Here is a 22,735-nt window from a genome sequence, read left to right as displayed (position 1 = left end):
AATTTATTTGTGTAAAAAAAGTTTTTCTCATTATTAACTGTATTACTTACTGTACCCATTACCTATTTCCTATAATTATCATTCAATATATCAGGAGGCTAGAAGTGCTTGATTTGAGTTAGGAATCTCTAATATATGTAAGATGGATATAAAATCATAAATATACAGTTCAAATAATAATTAAGAAAAATATAAACTACTAAATATTGGCTTGTTTTGAATATAGTGGAGTTTATTATATGTGAATAATATAGTTTATATTAGTTGTAAGACTATGATGGAAACATCTTAGTTACCAATTATCAACTTAGTATTATACATTAATGTTGTAGAGCCAGAAGGACTTTTTCCTACAATCACTACATGGTACTTTCCCTATTACCGCTCGATGCCACGACTACCGCAGCCACTCAATTCTGTTATCTCGACTTCTAAAGTAATATCCAGATAGTTCCATATTTTAATACATAAAACACATGAATTGTCATTTATATAATAATGTATATTAGTACGTCATCAAAATTATCACAAAACGTCAAATTACAAATTCTAAAATTATCACAGCAGTTGATTAATTATTCAAGCATGTAATTATTTCAATCAACAACCGTACAATAACTCATATCCAAATGGTTTTCACAAAATTTAAGGAAGGTCAATTCTGCACTCCAACAATATATAAATCGGAGTATTGTTAAAAAAAGACAGACGACTATTTTCAAACCAATTACCCATACACATATTGGTTTTATGCTGACACGTCTTGACATTGCATTTCCAAAAAAATTTTTTTATGACCGTTTTTGCATTCACTGTGCCCCAGAAGTAAGCTTTCTCTTGAAAAAATTCAATCGTATCTTTTTCACTGTTTGGTAAATTCTACAGATTCATAATTATTTGAAAATTAATAAATACAATAACGAAATACAACAACTGTCGGCAACAGGTAATCGAGCGAATTGCAGTCGCAGCACTGGCGTGGTAGTCGAGATAACAGAATGGAGACTCACGGTAGTAGGGGTAACAGAAAAGTACCCACTATATTTTCATATTTAAAAAATACATTATGCTTAAGAGGACGCCACGCTGGCATATGTTGTCTCCATCTTACAAAACGCATAACATACCAAATTTAAGCTCAGCAGTTAACGTTTTATGCCGTTAGCTTAAAAATTAGAGTGAATTGATCTATTATGAAACTTGATAGTAAGAACTTTATCTGGGTTTTGTTAAAAGTTTTTTTACAATAATTTAGTTTTTAAGTGAGTTATGAGCATTTTTAATTTACATTTATTATACAAGCATACCTCACTTAAAAACTGAATTATCGTAAAAAAAACTTCCAACAAAACACAGATAAAGTTCTTACCATCAAGTTTCACAATAGAACGATTTACTCTAATTTATAAGCTAACGGCATAAAATGTGAACTATTGAGAGTAAATTTGCTATATTACGCACTCGTAAGACGGAGACAACACGTGAGGGTGTGGCGTTCTCTTAACAACAACTGCTTCCTACTTTTAAGTACAAATAATCACATCTATACATTCATATTCTCCACATAGCTTATCAGTTATTATTTAATGATACTCATTATTTTACACGAACATTGGTACATACTACCTACATACTACGAACGGTCAATTGTGTACAAAATGATTGTGGTGACTATGAGGATATTATAATTTTATACTCCCAGCGACCCAGTCCAGTAATTTAATGTGTACTGTGTAAACTCACTTGTGGTTAACATTAAAAACCAAAGTTATAACAGTAATAAACATAAAAATAAAAGAAAAATAAATATTATTTGTTTTTAATAGATCTATAAAGAAAAAAAAAAAAAAAATAATAATGTATACTTTTGAAATACTGAGTAATCACTGTTAAAATAATCATTCTCTACTCAAGTACAATATTTTTGTTCATTATAAATTATAATAAACAATTAACTCTATAACTTATTAATTTACTGAAATACTTACATTAATACAGAATGTTTTCGAACCACATTGGGAGACTTTTAAACAAACTATCGTAACTCAAGTACAGACGATAAACATATTGTATTATACTATATGCATCATTATTTTTTTTAATCATCAACGCATTATAGACTGAAACGTACTGCTTTTACCGAAATTCAAGTATCTGGAAGAACAGTATTCAACAAAATGTGCCATTAGCCATTATGAAAAAAAGAAATATGGAAGATGGAACATGAATGCAAAACATTATATATATATAGATAAATTTGTTATTTACGTTATTTTGATCGGTTCATCGGATTACTGTTTAGTGACAAAAATTGGCGCCAAATAACCTAACCTAATTCTATGTTGGCGCCTTTTAGCATCTAATACGATTTCAGATAATATACAGCAGGAGTGGGAAACTGGCGGCCAGCGAGCCTTTTTTGTCTGGCCCTTGCTACATTTTTAAATTACATTATAAACAAAATAAATGGCAATTAAAATGTGTATTTTGATTTTTGAATGACCCATTTTTTTGCTTTCTAACCTCTGGCCCGCTAGATTTAATTTTCTAAATATTGACCCTCTATTAACTTTGAGTTACCCATCCCTGGTATACAAAAAAATAATAAATGGCAAATGCCATACAGAAATGGGTTCCCTGAGTGATGCTCGCAGTTTATCCCTGAAAATCAGCTGCTCATCATAGGAAGAAGTACAGCTAGCACCACAGGCCACAGCCACATGAAATGTCATATTTTATTCTATGCTATGAAGCGCTCTCAGTGTACATAATTATATACATCGAAATCACGATGTAGAGAAGAAATTTTCTGCATCGTGATCGAAATTGAAAAAAAATATCTATTATGAAAAATGAAAATATACATTGCTTAACTAGGTACATTAATTTCCGCTTGGGTGCTAGTTCAGGCCCTAATCGGCCTAATCGAGGATAAGCATTGGGCACCAAAAATAATGCTACGTTGCGTAAACTGTATATCTTTAATCGTGGTCATAGCCACAGATATATAAATATAAAAATACCTATCTATTATAGCCATGATCGTGGTTGTATCTATTCTGTGGTTCATACCATAGACATAATAATATTTTTATGTCTATGGTTCATACAATATGTTCATACGAAACCATAGACATATATAAACATAATATATTGTACGAGGGCAATATTATCTATGGGAAAGATACGCATTTTAAACGTATACTGGTCACACTGAGCAGTTAATCTTGATAAAGGTCAATTCAATGAGATAAGACACATTTTCATTTTTCATTTTTCATTACATATTTACATTCACCTCTTTTACGGTTTTACTTGCATTATATTATTTGTAAGAAAGTTATTTATTTTTACTAAACATGCCTATTATGAAAGCTTTAGCCTCCAATGGTAAGTAATCTATAGTATTACTCTTCCATGTTTTATGATAGTTGCTAATTATATTTTTCTATTTCTTAGTGGCTGTTCGCCGCTGGGCTTATAATCTGTCTGGTTTCAATAAATTTGGTAAGTATTGAGATGTTTACAATAATTATATATTATCTATATAATCTTATATATTGACTATCTTTTTAATATAGGATTACATCATGATGATGTGTTACAAGAAAATGATGATGTCAAGGAAGCATTAAGACGGTTACCAGCACACAAAGTAGATGAAAGGTCATTCAGAATAATGAGAGCAATGCAGCTCTCTTTACAAAAAATTGAACTACCTAAAGAACAATGGACGAAGTTTGAAGAAGTAATATTTAAACACAAATAAATAATTATTATTACATTAATATATCTTTAAATTTGTATTGCACTAGGATGACCGTTATTTAAAACCATACCTTGAAGCAGTCATAAAAGAAAGAGAAGAAAAAGAATACTGGGAAAAAAATTACTATTAGATTTCATATTATGTAATGTTAAAAATAAAAATATCCCATAGTCACAAGTAAATTCTTACAGCAAATATTTCAATTATTACTATCATTTTGAGTGTTTTATAAAATTGTATTATTACACGCAATATAATTTTAGTTTTCGGTAAAGAAAAATAAAATGAGTTATATCTTATTCCTTGTACCTAAGTTATTATTTTTGATTGATAATGCTTATATTAACTTAAGTATTTAATTATTTAATTTTTATTTAAAAAACTTCAGATTTTAAGATTTATGTTTGGGTGTTCATTTATCTCGGATCTCTCTATTTTTATATAGTGTTATATTATTATTAATTGTTAAATCGATTGAAGTGATATATCATTTTAAGACTAAATATTTTAGAATTGACTATGAATTAAAATTTAATAGCAGTATTTAGTATATTCTTATTGTCTGTTGGCTGATATTTATCTGTATGAAAATGTTAACAATTTTGAAAAAATCTATCGCATGAATCTCATAAATCTCATAAATAAAATAAATTATGCACACCAAAACATACAAAAATAATTACATAATATGATATGCTCAGCTTATTTATTTGGCAATTATGAAATTATATCCTTTTTGATAAATACATCTTAATGAAAATATGTTTTCTTTTTCAATGCAGTTTCACTGAATCAGAGACTGGCAAAGCAACTTTACTACATTACTACAACAATAATGATTTGATCTGTGGCATACAATAATAAAACAAAAAACAATATATTTTTCAATTCAAAGTAAACTATTATTGATATAGGTGATTATTAGCTAATTTTTTTTTGAAGTGCTCTTCCTAACCTAACTCAGTTTCAAACTTTCAAGGACTCCCTTGTCCTTCACTGCCTACTGGGTGTATTATTATTTTCTGTGCTGTTTAAAGTTGGAAAATAATATATTAGTATGTTTAATGACAGGTGTCATAAAAATATAAAATAGTGGACCAACTTTATCCGACCCTCAGATGACCTTTATTAAAAAATTTTTTTTATGGTAAATTAAATGAGGTTTTCATAAATTTTAATTAAATTTTTCTTTTACTTATTGGATGGACATGATCATGATATTTGGTGGTTCCTGAATTTATAAGTGGCCCTCCAAAAGTTCAAAAATTTTAATTGTTGTCTGGTGATTCCTGTTCTAAGTCGTGATTGTTCTGTAATGAATGATGAATGATGATAGCGGACTAAGATATATTCCGTAGATATATTATAATATCTTAGTCTGTGGTGATGATATTATTAGTATTACAGCGTAATACGCCCGAAATGTATTGAAATGCAATTGAACATACATGGTCTCTTATCACAATTATTCTAATAAAAATTGTATATCAATCATCTTTTGTTTGAAATTTTTCAAGTTTCAAGCATTCAACTACAGAAACGTATTTTTTCAAAAAATAATTTATCTTATTTTCTTAGTGAAGTAGTGAACTAAAAATAAATATACAATTTTAATTTTATATTGTATACCTATATCCGGCATTGTTTTAATGGTATTTTAAGAATTTGTGAGTTTTCATATTTTCATATTTTGTTTCTTATATTGTGCTAATCCAAATAATATTAATAATCATAATAATAATCCATAATACTAACCAAATTCTTATAACATTTAAAGTATATTACATGTATAAATGTGCTGCAGTTTTGTGAGTAGCCCAAACTCTGCTCTAATTAGTATATTTTACTAAGCAATAAGCATTATGTTAATCTATTTAACTATATAAATGTATTATGTAGCTTATAATATTATCCTTAGTATACACACAACTAGTATATAGTAGATATTTTACTATGTATTAAAAGTTGCATTGAAAAACTCAAATTGTTTGTTCCAGAAAAAACATTATAGTCAAGATGAGTACTTTTAATCTTGAAAAAATGGTGGGAACCATTGATAAACTGGGTACTTCTCTAGATGTAATGTTATGTTGCAAAGATAGTGAAGGCGGACAAGAAATATTAGAAACTTGTGAACAATTGGATAATTTAATTATGTCATTTGACGATCAAATTAGTATTCTAAAAGATGCTCTAATCAAAGAGAAAAATTCTCGTCAATCGGTTAGTTAATTTTAATAATAATAACAATATTGTTTTGGCGCTAATATATTTGCAGTCTGGAAAAAAATGTTGGAATAATAAAATAACAACAGTTGGCTGTATTACCTATAATAAGAGTATAATTAAATATTTAAAATGTGTCAATACGTTCTAAATGTATAATATATAATACTAGTAGTATAGAAAATAATGTGGTGCATTTTTCATCATTTTTGTTGACTGATTTCTGAAAAATATAGACTGATTCTAGGACATTGGTCTAGGTTAGATAAAACTTTTTTCTGTTTTGTGATGGTATTTGTTTTTTAGTCATTTCAAAGGCAACTAGATGAATTGAAAACAATTGAAGAAAGATGTAACCACATGATAGTTTATATCCAATTAAATACTGAACTCGAATCCCAGCAATATAATCAAAATCAAGAAATAAAAGAATGTAGAGGAAATAATTCAAATAATATGGCTAACATTTCAATGTCACCTGTACCTAAGTGGAATGATGCTTATTCTCTATCTGAGAACACTATACACCATACTATGTCAAATGGTACAATAATGAGTAACAGTATGATGGGTCAGTCTTTAAGATCTCAGACTGCTAAACAAGTTCTTGATATTCCGCTTCTCAAATCTGTTAACAACAATGAAATGGATACTGTTCCAAAGTAAGAATATTATTATAGTCATTATTAAAAGAATGTTGCACTCTCATGTATTGTCTCCATCTTTCAAAGGTAAAATAGAACAAATTTATATCCTGCAGGAACCATTTTATATTGTTAATTTTAATATATGGGTGAATTGACTGGAACAAATACACTTTACTAACCCCCTCACGATTTTCAATTTTTTTTTTTAAATTACTTGTTTTTTATGCTTAAGAATGGTGCAACTTTTTTTTACCGTAAACCATTATTTTAGAAGTTATAGCCTTATAAAGTTTGCAATTTTACGTTTATACACTTGTGTGAATACTACCTTACTGCCAGGAGCAACGCGTATGAAGTTTTTTTGTTTTTTTGTATTTTAACCATAGACATATAATATAATATACATATTTATATCAATATCACTATTTTACAACTACCTCGTTATTCCTAAATTGTATATTATTATTATTATGCATATTAAATTATTTTTATGATAGTAGAATAAGTTATACTAAGTTGTTTTGAAATTATGTTCAAGTACACAACAGGCTAATGAGTGTATTGTAACTTTGCCTGTTAAAGTAACATAAGTATAATATAGTGCCTTCGATTGCCAAATTTGAGGTTCTCTGGAGTCCTCCATGGCTAAAATAGCATACCTGGGGTTGAAGAGGAAGGCAACACTTTTGGGGTTGAGGGGGGAAAAGCATACCTGCCCTCTGGGCAGAAAGATAACTTAATAAGTAAACTTAATTATTTTAGTTTAAGTAACACAAATAAAGTGGCTCCCTTTAACTACTGGCTTCATTCGCCAAAATTAAGAGGACCTGACTTCGCCGTCGCCAAACTCGAGTCCTGGTAGAGTTGGAGTTTGAGAAGGGAGTTGGATGCGGGCTCATCCACCAACCTTCCCTGTGGCTAAAATATTGATCATGTTGAGATTGAGGAAATTGGAGATAGAAATTGGAAATGAGTCATTCGGTGGAGATGATGATCAAGACTTATAAATATTCTAATATTCTTAAAGTATTTATAATGACATGATTCATAATATTATTATTACGCACATAGGTGACTGTTGTGGTATGCGATGAGCGGCACACGGGCAATCCTTACCATATAACCACAAACTTGAAACAGCTATAACTTCTAAAATAATAGTTTCCGGTAAAATGTTTTTACATCATCGTTTTAAGCATAAAAAAACAAATTATTTTAAAAAAAAATTTTAATTGTGAGGGTGTTGGTAAAGTGCATTTTAGCCAAACTGACCTATTATCAAATATAAAGCTTATAATATTGCACAGGCGTTTTGTGGGCTTTTGTTAATATTTCTAATATCTATGACACACTTTAAAATTAAAATATCAATGAAATCCTACAAGATGCCCTGGATAATATTCTTATTTTAAAATTTGATAATAAGGCATAAGCAAAATCACTGTAACATTGAAACTAACAACACAAAATGAATTCTTCTACATAAGATGTGTTATATTAACATTTGAATGATGAAGACCTCACAGGTGTTGCTTATTCAGAAATTATTCTGTATGGTAAATTTTTGTATAAAAATGTGGTCTGTATTTATTAAATATTCTGGTAATTACAAAATACAAATTGTGTTTGTTACAAGATCTACATTTAACTTGTCTTACAAGTTAAATACAGTGAAACCTTCCTTCCCTAAAACTTTTAAATAGCAGGCACCTCTGAATAGCGGACAAAATGTCACCAACAAAGTGTCTCGGTGATGGGTATTTAGAGTTCTTACTGTACTATTATTATTTGTTGCTGTGTTCCATTACTTATTAGTTGTTACAGTTAATCATATTTTATTTAGGTACATGAAAGGTCGTTTAACTTCATTAAATGTGAATGTTGTGATAGATGGTATTAATATTGCATTAGAAAATAAATATGAAATTTTGCGAAAACCAAGAAACGTATTAAAGAAAAAAGATCAAGACATGTATAACACGTGGAAAATTCAGCAAAATGATGTTGGACAAGGTATGAACAAATAAATAATAAAAGTCATAAAAAACAATTTATAACTAATATTTGTTTTTTTTCCAGGTCAATACTTTGTAACTGCTGATGATATTTCTAGATTTGGGGAAACAAAAGTGGATAAAACTACATTAAACATAATTCCCATATTAAGACATTTAAAACGATTAAAAGAATCTCGAACAGGTGGCTTTGTTTATTATTTACCATACTAGAAAATTTATATTAGAAAGAAAGATAAATAATGGTATTGTAAAATTTATTTTAATTAATGATTAAATTAATTTGTTAAATGTTTAGTATTTAGCTATTGAACCAGACACTAAATATAATGTTAACCATATCATTGATTAAAATATACATTCATATTATATACATGCATATTTAATCAATGATCTTATATCTTATTCATTTAGATAATAATTTAAAGCTATTCTTTTTTGTATACACAAACATTTTCCATGATAATTATTGATACTTTTTTATTTTGCTATAAATTATTAAAATACTATATTCATCAAATTATAAATTATAACTATTCTTAAGTGACTTCTATTTTTATACATTTAATTTTTTCATTAAAAAATGTTATAAATATGATGAATTTTTATTTTTGTGTGGATCCATAATTTGTTTTTACCTTTTTTGTTTATGGAACTTTTCATTTTTATTAGACTGAGTTATTTCTGAGGCAATTGGGGTAGGGCAGGTCTATCGAGAATGATTGGGAATAAGACCTAAGATGTACCTACTACCTACACCAATGGCGTCATTTGGGGTTCGGTAGGGTAGGTATTTGTCCCTCCTTGTCGTTAGCTGTCCGAGTATGGGCTGTGTCTATCTAATTTTGGGCCGCAAACATGATTCATGTCATTGCGAAATAAAATCTAACTATGATTCGTGGCTAGGGCTAATACTTAAATAATTATAGGGTATTTGTATATTATGTATTTCTAATTTATGTTTGTTAGATAATAAAAGAATTATAGTCTTTGGCATGGTTGTAGATAGTATATCCACTTATTTGGATTATCCATTGTTAGATGTTTCAATTTTATACATTAGAAGAAGTCTATTTGTATTGTTTTAAAAATGTAATGTTATGCAATTAATTGCAAAATTTTTTTTTAGTTTTATTTGGGGCTGATAAAATGTTTGCCCCCCTCACCAAAACTGAAGTGATGCCACTGACTTACACTTACATATGCAAGATACAGAAACTTCTTATTATTAAAATATTGCACTAAGCATAATCGTAACTTGGAAGAGGGGGACTAGGCCCCTTAACTTTAATTTTAGCCCCTCCCACTCATAATGTCTATACTCCCACCAATGGAAGCTACATCATACAATATAATTTAAAATATTGTTTTATTTAAGCTATATAATGTTTGTATGTGATGACTAGAGCAAGGACTTTCATGCATTTGCATGTTTTTTCTGGTTTAATTAAACTTATGCAGAGGAAGTATACAATACGTTTCACAACGTTTGTGACCAAAATCTAAAAGTTTTTAGTGCATATTTTTGCATATAAGGAAATTTTTTGGTTTAAAAGGCATATTTTTGATTGTAAGAGCATATTGTAAGCTTTTAGTGCATATTTTGATGGTTTATCGAAAATCGAGCACTTTGGTAAATATTTTCCACGAATCACGGTCAACAATTTGTTATAAACTTATAAAGACGATAGAGATAAATTTTATTTTGAAATAATAATAATGGTCAGGTTTAATTATGTCTATTTTTGTATTTTTATTTAACGAATAGGTAGTAGGTACGTGGGATAAAAACGATAGTGATAGATTCACTGTGTGTGTGTAAGTTTCGTGAGTTTATTTTTTGTCACTCTATTAATATGCCAAAAGAAAAATCGACAAAAGCTTATCGTCTGCGTAATTTTGTAATCGAGTTTGGTGAATCTGTATTTTCAACGGATTATAATTAAGAAGAATGGGATCCAACATTTAAAAGAAATTTCAAATCAATTTAATAATATAAATGTAGTTCAGACTTATAGTGTATATTAATAAAATAAATTTTTTTAAGGGCATATTTAACCGCATATTTTTAATTTATTGATGTATAAGTGCATATTTTTAAATGCATAATTGCATACCTATTTAATGATTTTTTAGTGCATGAAAGTCCTTGCTCTAGACGTGATGACTATATAAAATCAATTTTTTTTGTTGAATAATCTTGAAAAATCTTGATGTGTGTATTTGAATTCTGGTCACACTGTATAATAATTAATATGGTGGTATTCTGTGGTATTATTTTCTTTATCATTGATGATAATGAGAAGAGCTTAATAAATAATAATAATATAAATAATTGAAGATAAAACATAAGACATGATCTTCTTAAGACCATATCGGATTAATCAATAATTTGTATTATCGAACGTTTAAATAATTAATGTATTTTTATCAATTTACAAATTTAGGGTTAAAGCTGGAATTACAATCATTTTAGACTCATAGCTTGCGTAGCCATGTGGAAATGCCATAAATGTGGCAAACCAGTGTACTTTGGTAAGTTTTGAATTTGTATTTTAAAAATAGTACATAGTTATGTATGATTTCTTTTATTTAGCGGAACGCATGCAATCGTTAGGCTATGACTGGCACCCAGAATGTCTACGATGTGAAGAGTGTAGTAAGCGATTGAACCCTGGACAGCATGCAGAGGTATGACCAAGAACAAAAAATATCATTTGATAGTCATTATCGGTTAATATGCTTACATTATTGTACATTGTGTATTAGCATAAAGGTGTCCCTTACTGTCATGTGCCATGTTATGGTGTGTTATTCGGACCTCAATTATATGGCCATGGTACCAGAGTGGAGTCTCATACCAGCTTTGGTAGAGTCGAAAACAAATATCCGTTTGGGCCAAATGTTGAAAGGTTATATTATAATTATTTTATATGTTATGATAAATTATGTCTCATCTGATTCTTATAAGATTTTGATTTTTGTTCATTATAGGTCCGAGTTGGACGAAAAACTCAAAATGTACAACAAATATTACGAAGGGCGTAGTGGAGAGATTCGTAGCCGTGAGGTAGATTGTTTGAAAATCCACATATTTTTTTTAAGCGAAAGTTTTATTAATAGAATTCATTTTTTATAGGTAAATGGTCGCCCTATTCTAGAAGGGGCATTAAGAATCTATTGGGCTGTGACTGACATGATTCATCTGAAAGAAGATGATGACCAAAGAATCAAAAATAGAATCCTTAGAGAAAATGATGTGCCACTAATGGTGAAGTAGTGTAGTTTTTAATTGCAATGTATTATAATACTATGTTTTATATTCAAACGGATTTTCAGAAACTACAAAGTAAATATGTAACTAATAATTCAAAAAATGATCAACATCAAAATGGAAACAACCTCTTAAGCAAATTTAATACATTACCAAATAATTTAAATCATAACGTTGTTGAAGATGACCTTAATGAATTTTTGAAAGTAAATACATTTGTAGTTAAATAATAACTTTTTTTTAGTACTTAACAGGATGTGATACCCATATTTGTTTGTAACATTTACATTCAAAATAACAAATTTTTATTATTTTTAACAATAATTTAAACATTTAATTGATAACCAATCTATTATTAACAAGCAGTGAAGAATTTATGATTGAAATGATGTGCAGAAAAGTCATGTGGCTTGGCGTGGCGCAATTAAAAACTTTGCCATACATACACGTGTTTGCTTCCTACCGTAACAACCTTAACAATCGTAAACACAACTTACCTTACCAACGTCACTAATACCGCGGTTCATAACCCCTATAACAGCTAATGGCCTTAGTCGCCAGGCTTAAAAAAAAAAACCAGGGGCTTGTTAAACGTATCCATATTATGAGCTATGACATTCTTACCTGTAACTTATGAAACTTACAAAACAAAATATAGATAGGGCTATAAAATTACCATTAAATCTGTTACTTTGTTTCATTGTTTACATGACCAATATCACATACACATGTAATACACCGTCAATAATCAAAATCACATCCACTAAATAAACTTTTTTTCTATACTAAATATGCGTAAAGTAGATTTGAAACAAACTGATATTAATTGAAGGATTTCTAATGCATTATAAATGTTGTTGTCTGATCAATATTAGGGCTTTATTTATTTTCATTCCATCATACTGATCAATTCAAATATTCAAAAATGGGATTTTGATATTTAAGATATATTAGAAATTCTTAATATGTTTGCTTTGGATCCTATTAGCAACTTTTCTTTTATTTCTTTAAAGAAATGTAATTCGCTGTCAAACATTTGTGCATTTTTACGATTATGTAAGTTATATTTTTACCGCGTCCGGTTGTTCCAAATTTGTGTAACCATTAAGAGAATGGAGGAAAGAAAAAAGTGAATTGACCTATTATCAAACTTAGTTAAGAACATTGTCTGTGTCCTCTATTTGGTTTTTTGTAAACACTATTTTAATTTTAGACTGATTTTTGTGTATTAAAATTTTAAAATGCTCATAATTCTTGAAAATTGAAATATTTTAAAAATTAATGAGAGAACACAGATACTTTTCTTAAAATCTTAAAGTTAAAATACTCTAATATTAAAGCTAACAGCACAAAATGAAAACTGCTGAACTTAACTATGCAGCACATTTATAAGATAAAGACAACATATTCTGTTGTGAGTTGTGACGTCCTCTTAAAAGTTATTAGTAGGTCCAAAGAAGACAAAATGAAGGATCTAAATATATTTTTAATGTTTTTATTGTATAAATTAGATCAATCAGCAAATAGGAATGAAAATGGGTCTTTTTAATGTGTAAAATAGTTTGTTTCCGATATTTTTAAATGAAAATATTTTATTTATTAATCTGTAATAAATTACATAGGTAGAAAGAGAAGTGGTTGACGATGAAAGTACAAAAGCTGATAAAGAAGCCTTAGTTCCAGATAAAAATGACGAATATTCAGAAAATTTTGAATCTCAATTAGAAAAAGAGACAGTTGATAAGTGTTTGCTGAGGAGTCGTTCCTTGGATGATGATACCAGTGACAATGAATATAATGATGAATCATTATCTGACCATCAAGATGAATTTGTAAATAATGTCAAAATGCGTCGCAAATCTGGATCAACAGCTATCAAAAGAAGGCATGCTATATAATACTTGATACACATATTGAGCCATTCTATATTTAAATGTATATTATTTTTGTTTACATTTTAGAACTGGAAGATTAAATGGAAAGAATAGAACAAAATTAAAACGCAGATGTTCAATTAATGGTCATTTCTATAATCGCGAAACAAGTTTTTTCACACCACCATATGGTAGCCAAATGTCTGTTTGGGTTACGTCATTAGTTACAACACCAGAAGTTATTAATTTGATGTTAGACAAATACAAAGTAGATGGGAAAGCATATCAATTTTCATTATTTCTTGTATTTGATAATGGAGGTAAATATTAGAAAAGTATTGTAAAAACTATTACCTGATAACTTAGTTTAAAATGTAATTATAGAACGTCGTAAATTATTGGATGATGAATATCCACTGGTTGTAAGATTAATTCAAGGACCACATGAAGATGTTTCTAGATTATATTTGATGGAAAGTCGAACCACAGACGAAATTAGTTGCGACGTGGCTCAATTTCTTAATTTCAGTTTACCAGAATGTAAAGCTATTCTGGCTGGTTATGATGCTGAAGAAGAGAAACAAATTATTGCAATACAAGCAAAGTAAAATATTTTATTTTTGTATTCTAGATCTTAACAGGCTAATAGGTCATTAGAACCTTTATATTTTTCATAAAATGTTAGCTCCTTCCACAGCCCTTGTAGCCCATTAGTATTATTCTATGCAAACTATTTAAGTTAAGAGTACTTCTCGGCTGTTAGTTTTTTTTCGTAAGACTGGCAGTTGAGAACAACAGTGGCTGGATACTGCTGGAGGGAATCGATTGAATCGAAACAGGCTAGTAATCTAACTGAAGCTGATGAAAAGCTGTTATTTCTGAGAAGTACTCTTGGTGCACTCATATAATATTATAATACTCTTGAAAAGTTTGAATAAATATCATGTATAATTTTTCTTTTAGATATGAAGATATAAGAAGAAGAATCAAACAACGCATGGAACAGTTAAAGGTTCGACTTTAACCACTAGAAATAAGTTTTTAATTTTATGTTAAATTTCTTTTATATTATTGCACTATCTTACATGAAGGTTTTTTACATTTATCAACTACCAAATAATAAAAAATAATATATAAAAATATTGTTGTTGTTGTTAGTTAATTATTATTATGTATATTTAAATAGTTAAATATAATAAGACTGTTCGCATTAATCAATTATTTCCAACAATGTACAAGAAAACTTTTTGTAGGATCAACATTCTGAACTATTGATCAATATTGAATTGTTATTAAATTAAAAGATGAAAATATAATTTTATGTTAAATTTAATTATTTTAAACTTTTTTTAGTTTTTAACTGAGTTGCACATTAAAAATTTTATTTGTTAGGTATTTATTCGTTTATTAAAGAATAATTAAGGATTAGATTAATGGCGTCTGAACAGGAGTAATTAATAACCACATTTCCTGCACATAACCATCTTATTACTAAATCAAAATTAAACCAAATTTGGAGTATCAACATTTTTTACTTTCTTATAACACTTATTGTCTGTTAGGCTGCATTAATATTTTTATTTAATTTTCTAAAAAAAATATGTAATTAATTAGTTGAAATTGTTCTCAGAAACTTAATCCCTTAGTTTTCTATGGTTTATGTAATTTTGTGTGAATGTATTTTTATTAAAAAAAAATATTCAATATTAAATTTAATAAGGGCCACATAACTATTTTAATTTTCTTGGACTACAAAAATATTAGTCTTGTGAGTTTGTGGTTCCAACACATAACTTATACAGATTACAGACCCAGGGGTGGCCCTATAATTATATATGGATTTAAAAAATACATAAACTAATTAGCTTAAATATAGTTTACTTCAATCGATTCACAAACTTAAGAATACCTACCTAGCATTATAATATAAACTATAAAGCATTTACTCCTTCACTTCCCTCTAATGAGTTAATACATAATAAAGAACTCCAATTTATTATAAGACAATAGCTGTTAAATTCTGGTGTAATCATTCCTATTGAAATCAAATAAGTACCTAGGTAAAGAGTTTAATCGGAAGGGGAGAATAAGAACGGGAGTGGCAGGAGGTCAAGTGGGAACGTTCTTCAGGTACAACTTACTAATAATTCATCTGATCTCTTTAAAATCATACTACATTTAGTTCTAAAAACCAAGTATTATATTAAGTTATAAATCAAGAGTAACCAACAAGTCAATTTTTGTAGGAATATTGATCGATCGTATTAAAATTTAATTATTTTTGTTGATTAAGTCTAATTTTAAACAATTATTTTTTAAAGCATTTATTAGTAAAGAAAAAAAAACAATTTTCCTATAGATAAATATTTAATAGGTACTCAAAATTTGGTATTATACAGAGTATTATTATGATGCTGCATGTAATAATATAAATAATATACATACCTAAATAAATAGTAGTCGATCTTTAGATACTTAAAATGTTTAATGTTGGAAAACGTTGGCGACAACTGCCATGAATTATATTAATTTTTAACATCAATTAACAGGAAAACATTTAAACATTGAGAAAAGCCAAACATTCAGTGACCATTGAACAAACACTGCAACTGTAGGATGGTTTGAGATCTATAATTTAACATTTTGACCAAAAAATTTTATTGGCATTTATAGAAAAAAAACTAAAGGAAATTGTATATTGAAAATGTCTATAAATAGCTTAAAACGAGTCAAAATATTTTGAAAACTTTATCATGTATACTAAATGATTTATAGCAAAATGAAGAAATCTTTGGATGAGAATTCGTTAACTTACGTCTGAAAATCTAATTTTTGTTATACTTAACGCTTTTCCAACGCTATTAAAATTACCACTAGATTCATTTATCTATCTGAAAAAATGCTGAAGTTGAAAATTGAAGCATTGTGTCTACTAGAAAAAATGTTTACCGACAGAAAAAAAAACACATTGTAAAATCAATACATTCAACATTCCTCTAAAAATCTAAAATATCGTCTATTGACTATAATGTCTTGGACTCTTAGACAAAATTATGGGAGTAAATATTAATTTCTACCTACAAACTTTTCCTACAATCTTACTTCTTACCCATTCAATTATTTTGTTTGTGCACTACCTATTCTATGTTGGATAATTAATTGCAGTGTATACATATTTTATTATGACAGTTTATCATAATAAAATTATTACTAATAGGTTTACGTTTTAAAATATTTACAAAGCGGAAGAGAAAAAAAAAAAAAAAAAAACAAAAATAATAATAAATAATAGTTTAACAATAGGTCGTGTGGGCGTCCACGCTTGAGTCGGCGTACAGAAGGTGGGTCACTTAGTTTATAGAATTTCGCACTATGAGCATAATTGATGTGATCGAAGCTAATAGGTACCTACTAGGTAGGTATTTAAATATTTCTTGTAAAATGAAATCAGACTTTTAACAACTGTCAAAATTAAAGAAACAAATGTTTAAAAATAAAAGACACATAAATGAAAATAATAAACATTTCAGTCACCGATTATTAATTTTTAATTGATAATATCTAATAGGCAATTCAAATGTTATTGTCTATTATGATTTACAATTATCATCTATTATCTAATTATAACACCATTTTTATGAATGTGTTTACAATATAGTTTTTTAGAACTGTGAGAAAAAAATAAAAAGTAATAATTTATCATGAAAGTATAATATTATGTATTTACCTACCTAGTCCCCTACTCCCTTACTATATGTGTAAACACCGAATCGACAATTTTGTCGCGGGTTTATGGGTTGTAAAATATTAAATACATGAACATAGGTACTGGTCGATAATATAATATGGACTCGTGAAAATTAATTTGTCCACCTTACTGGCACATCCATATTTTAGCATTATTGATTATTATTATTGTAGCTTGTATGTAGTTATGTCAAATTCATAATCTACGTTCTACGTTTTTATTTAAATGTTATAAAACTGGAGAATTTTATTATTTTGAAAGATCTGGAAATCGTTACAATAATTATAGAAACCTGTTACAAATATAGATAGGAAGGTACCTCCTGCGGTTACATACTACTCAAAAATTGTACATAATAGGTATATAGTTTAAACTCTAGCTAGATAAAAACATTTAAAAAAATAAAGCCGAGTATTCTGTGTACAACTATACATGTCTACATTGTACTGAATAGTGAATTGTATGTGTAGTCATCAATATTATCTATCTATCTATAATCTATCTATGTAAATAAAATTAAATGTTTGTGTGTAAACGATCTACAGCCAAATCTATTACTTTCATATTGTTTTGAAGTTAGGTTCATACATAATTTTATATTCGACAGGGGCGTACCCAAGAATTTTTCAAACATGGGGTCTAAGTATTTAAACATGTAAAAATTATAAAAAAATGCATGGTGTTACAAACAATAAACATTCTATCAATCAATAGGAGAGGGGGTTCAAACTTTAAAACCTCCCCCCCCCCTGAGAACTCCCCTGCTCGAGAATGGTACATTTCGAGGCCAAATTTGTAAATTTTGAATTTATTAGAGAGACTCAGTACTCACACTGAGCTCACGCAGAACGAATACCTATTTATTTGTTTGTATAGATGGTTGCCATTGGTTATAGAAAATAAAACAGTTATTATAAAGTGGGTACCTATAATTTTAGAATTATATTCTATATTTGGTCAAAACAACCCAAATAACTGTGCACTTAACATTTAACCGAATTTAAGAAGAGATAAATCCATGAGCATTTAATTTTGTTCATTTTTACTCCCTCGACGTCAGGTTACACAGCTAGTATAGGTACTAATTTACTTTTATAATACACTGCAGACAGGTATAATATTATATCAATCATCAATGTTTATGTTAAAAAATATTTTATCGTTCTTGATTATCATCTCAAATTTTAAGATGCTAAAACAAAAACCTAAAGAATTCATTTTTGGTGCTAAATATAAAAAATATCAAATACCATGGCATATTATTTCAACATAAGCTATAATAGTCATGAGAAATAAATAATAATATTTCGGTAGGTTGAGTAGAATATATTAATTGGTATATTCAAAATTGTAGAAATATTCAACTTTTTCTCAAAATTTAAAATTGAAAATACATTTTTGTTTTGGCCTAAACATAATCTTATTGTTCCAACTCTTTTTAAATTTATACTTAACTGCGTGCAAATCATGGTATGTATCCTGTACGAAAAATTCATAATTTTAGTCAGTGTTAACTGTCAAGTGTTACTACCTACTCCAAAGTATGTATAGCCAAGTAGGTATCTAGTTATTTATGTACCAGTCAGTGTTATATTATGACAATCATTAATTTTTTTAACATTTAAACAACAAATTTAGATAAACTTCAAGATAGTTAAGATTTTTCGTATGAATTTATTCTCTATATGAATTATCAGTAGCTAAGTTATAATTTCAGCTTTAAATATTAAAATTACTTCTTAAAAACAAATTAAAAATGTGAAATATATTAATTTCAATTTAATAATGTTATTCGTTGTTATTTCATGAGATTTTTTCTCTGCAGAAGATATAATTGTATATTAATTTTAAGCTTATGAGGTATAATTTTGTTGTGATATTTTTCAAATTACATACATATAGAGTACATACTCATTTACATAATATACAAAAAGGTTTTTGCATTCACAGAGATTTAAAAAAAAGGTGTAAACGATAAGTCGCAGTGTTAACAGTAACTGCAGATCTAAAGGTCATCTCTTCGAAAGAAGCAGGTAGAAACTGGGGTGACAGATTTGTAGGAAATAAAACAGTTAAAAATATATGTTCATTTTCTGGTGAGATCGTGATGGTGTATGGTGCTTTAGAATGTTCATGGTTTGATTCTCTTATCACTTTTCCTTAACGTTTTTCGTACATGGAAATAAGAATACTGTTACGATTGTCACATCATTACTTATATTTTATAAGTACAATATAGTGTACAATATGTACAGGTACCTAATAGGTACATATGTTTCACACATTTATTATTGCAAGGCTACGGACAAATACCAAGATGTAAGACACAGCAGTTCTCCGCGATTGCCATCAAGCACGCCTGAACTTGGAGACAACCCCACATTTTGGTAGACGTTGTTTTTAAGTAATATTATAAGCTTATATAATGTGTTCATAATTATTTTGATCAATACATATATATTTGTAATATTAAGATCCTAGGTACAATTCGCGCTCCCGAGCTACTGTTTTAAATATTTTCAAAAGAATCTTAACTTCTTAACCGAATATAGTACCTATATTTAACTGGTTATCCCGACCACCTTACAATACCTTATCGGGATATTCACTATTATAGGGACCATATATATGAGTTTTTACCGAAATAAATTGTTGTTGGTTGTTGGTTTGTTGAAATTTCAAAAAATATTAAAAATGACTGACGTTATCTATTAATACCGGACTCAATTATTTACGTCAGTATTATATCAATTATATAGGTATATAATAAATTCTAAAAAAGTTATTTTTGCATAATGTAAATTATTAAATGCTGAAAATGTGAAAAAAAAATAAGGTATGTACATTTTTGTAATAATAACGTGTCAGTAGGTATTTGTTGAATTAAAAGCGATTTGTTTTGTATTCATTATCAGATAAAGTTAATCTATTTAACACCTTATACAAAATAACTCATTATCTTAGAAAACACAATTGGTTTTGAACATATTTATTTTATATACATAATTTTAGATCTTTACAAAACAACATTATTGGAAAAACAATGTTTTTACTATTTTTTTTATTGTTTTGTTGTTATAATTGTTAAATTTTACTCTTTTGAATGATAATTACATTTTTAACTTCATATTCTGAAGCAGAATAGTATTCAAAGTATTTCAATCTATACAAATCAAATTCCGGACAAGGAGTTTTTTAGTAAGGTACCAACCAACCTATCTATGTATATGAATTCAAGATTAGATGAGCAGAGAAGTGACATTTTGAAGGTTATTCCTGTATCTACTACTCTATTCCGTCCATCAATAGTTTTAATAAGTACTACTATAATTTATAAACTACTCGTCCAAATTTCAATTTTTGTGTATCGAAGTCCTCCAAAAAATACTGTGTTTTGGAATTAAGAATTAAAAATGCATGTTTTTAATAAAAATTGTAAAAATAATTAAGATGAAAAAGATGTTTTTTAACAACTTACAAATATATAAAAAATATTACGTTGATAGTTTTTAAAATAATGAGTGTGTCTCCATTAAATGGAAATAACTTGAGCACGTCGAAGTAATTTAATACCATATAAAAAATATAAGAATAATATGTCCAATTTTTCAGAGATGGAATAGTACATATATGTCACTGTGTGATGTAACTAATGTGAGATGATCATACTCATACAGTCATACGGTGTATATCTTTCGGATCTCTCCCAAAATGTGTAGATCATAATTTGAAAACCACTTATCATTATCACATTACTATCTAAATACTTATGAATAATAATAATTTTGCTGCACAGAGAAGGATAATCGAACATCAAACAAGAATGTAGCCGTCCTGAGCACTCGTAAAGAATTTCATAAACATGTTTTTTCTTATTTTAATAATACCTCTCGCTACATATATGTGTAATTTATTATGCTCTTTATGAGCTGGTCTATATTTGTACATGAAAGGGAACCACAATCAAAGGATTGCGTATTCTCAGGGTTAAATTCGCTCCAGATTCTGTAGGTACATAAAAAATTCAATATTGTAACCCAAAGTCATAAAAAGTTTAGGTACACCAATGTTAAATGATTAATTCAAATTAACAATTTAAATATTCTAGTTTAATAGGCAGGTACAATAACAACAAATAATCTACCCTCAAGTAGAATTGACGACTTACAGACCTGGTACTGCATACTAGAGTACATCGAGCATACGTTTATAAATAATCGATAGGCAGCGTGATTGTTTTAAATAAAATCAACCAGAACATTTGTGTGGTCCATAGTTTCAATCAATTATTACCTTTGACTTAAGATACAATTATTAATTTCAATACTGTAATAGTGAGGCACCTATTTTATAATAGACACTCACTGCTCATTATATTATATGAACCTATATATAGACAATTGAATAATTAAAAAATATTTTTAGGTAGATCACGTTAATAAATAGGTAATACACAGTTACTTTCTTCTTTATTAACTAAATTTAGATCAAATGTCCAAATGTGAATGTAATTATTGCATATTTATATAATTTTAAATTTTGTTCCGATATTTAATAGGTATTCTATTACAATGATACAACCGAGTCGTGAAAACGTACCGGTTTCTAAACATTGGTTTCGTGTATTAAGTAATTTGGGAACTGCGTATAGCAAGAGTTAAAAAATATAGCTATAAAATATTTTTTAAACATAATATCGTAAGTTTAATTCTATACGTCAACGACACTCGATACTAACGGTTGAGGGGCGTATTTTAGAGGGATGATAGTGTGATCGCCTCCTCAGATCTGTAATTTGTGATACTATTATATCATATAAGAAAAGTATTATTTATCTGTTTCATGCGGATCATATCATGGAAATTGAAAAAATAAAACATTTTATGAAGTTAAATTTCGCGTTTTTATGTTTTAAATATTCCGAAGCGAATCTTTATTTTTTTTTTGTTTTTTATTATTGAACTTAAGCCCACCGACTAAGGCCATTAGCTGTTGTAGGGGTTATGAACTGTGGTAGGGGTAAGTTTGGTACGGTAGGTAGCAAACAAGTATATGTGTGGCAAGGTTTTTAACTACTATGAACTCAGGTGGTCACCCATCCAGGAGCTAGTAGCTGTGGCCGTTACTTACTCCTAGTCGCATTCCGCGGCTGGCAGCAGAATCTTTAATTCTATCTGATAAT

General features: G+C 28.3%; 3 protein-coding genes across 4 annotated transcripts; all 3 read left to right on the top strand.

The window, feature by feature from the left end:
• Positions 1-3,255: 3,255 nt before the first annotated feature.
• Positions 3,256-4,039, top strand: LOC111034241 (cytochrome b-c1 complex subunit 7-like). Its single transcript, XM_022315362.1, has 4 exons — positions 3,256-3,390; positions 3,460-3,507; positions 3,582-3,748; positions 3,816-4,039. Exons 1-4 carry the CDS (start codon positions 3,360-3,362, stop codon positions 3,897-3,899), a joined length of 330 nt encoding a protein of 109 aa, XP_022171054.1. The 5' UTR covers positions 3,256-3,359; the 3' UTR covers positions 3,900-4,039.
• A 1,205-nt stretch (positions 4,040-5,244) lies between these two features.
• LOC111034240 (spindle and kinetochore-associated protein 1-like) lies at positions 5,245-8,936 on the top strand. Of its 2 annotated transcripts, none has more exons than XM_022315360.1 (5): positions 5,245-5,436; positions 5,767-5,992; positions 6,302-6,657; positions 8,486-8,655; positions 8,722-8,870. In XM_022315360.1, the coding sequence occupies exons 2-5, from the start codon at positions 5,786-5,788 to the stop codon at positions 8,868-8,870; spliced, it is 882 nt and encodes a 293-aa protein (XP_022171052.1). In that variant the 5' UTR covers positions 5,245-5,436; positions 5,767-5,785. The 2 variants fall into 2 exon arrangements, with proteins under 2 accessions (XP_022171052.1, XP_022171051.1); XM_022315359.1 differs by lacking the exon at positions 5,245-5,436 and adding an exon at positions 5,540-5,577 and having other exon boundaries at positions 8,722-8,936.
• A 2,041-nt stretch (positions 8,937-10,977) lies between these two features.
• Positions 10,978-14,879, top strand: LOC111034247 (ras association domain-containing protein 4). Its single transcript, XM_022315372.1, has 10 exons — positions 10,978-11,192; positions 11,254-11,348; positions 11,427-11,569; positions 11,652-11,727; positions 11,797-11,928; positions 11,997-12,137; positions 13,554-13,816; positions 13,893-14,125; positions 14,190-14,409; positions 14,769-14,879. The coding sequence occupies exons 1-10, from the start codon at positions 11,153-11,155 to the stop codon at positions 14,827-14,829; spliced, it is 1,404 nt and encodes a 467-aa protein (XP_022171064.1). The 5' UTR covers positions 10,978-11,152; the 3' UTR covers positions 14,830-14,879.
• The last annotated feature ends 7,856 nt before the right edge of the window (positions 14,880-22,735 follow it).

This window comes from Myzus persicae, unplaced genomic scaffold, assembly GCF_001856785.1.
Source record: "Myzus persicae strain clone G006 unplaced genomic scaffold, MPER_G0061.0, whole genome shotgun sequence".
Taxonomy (NCBI): domain Eukaryota; kingdom Metazoa; phylum Arthropoda; class Insecta; order Hemiptera; family Aphididae; genus Myzus; species Myzus persicae.
The sequence above is the reverse complement of the archived record's forward strand: the minus strand, read 5'-3'. Positions and strand labels throughout refer to the sequence as shown.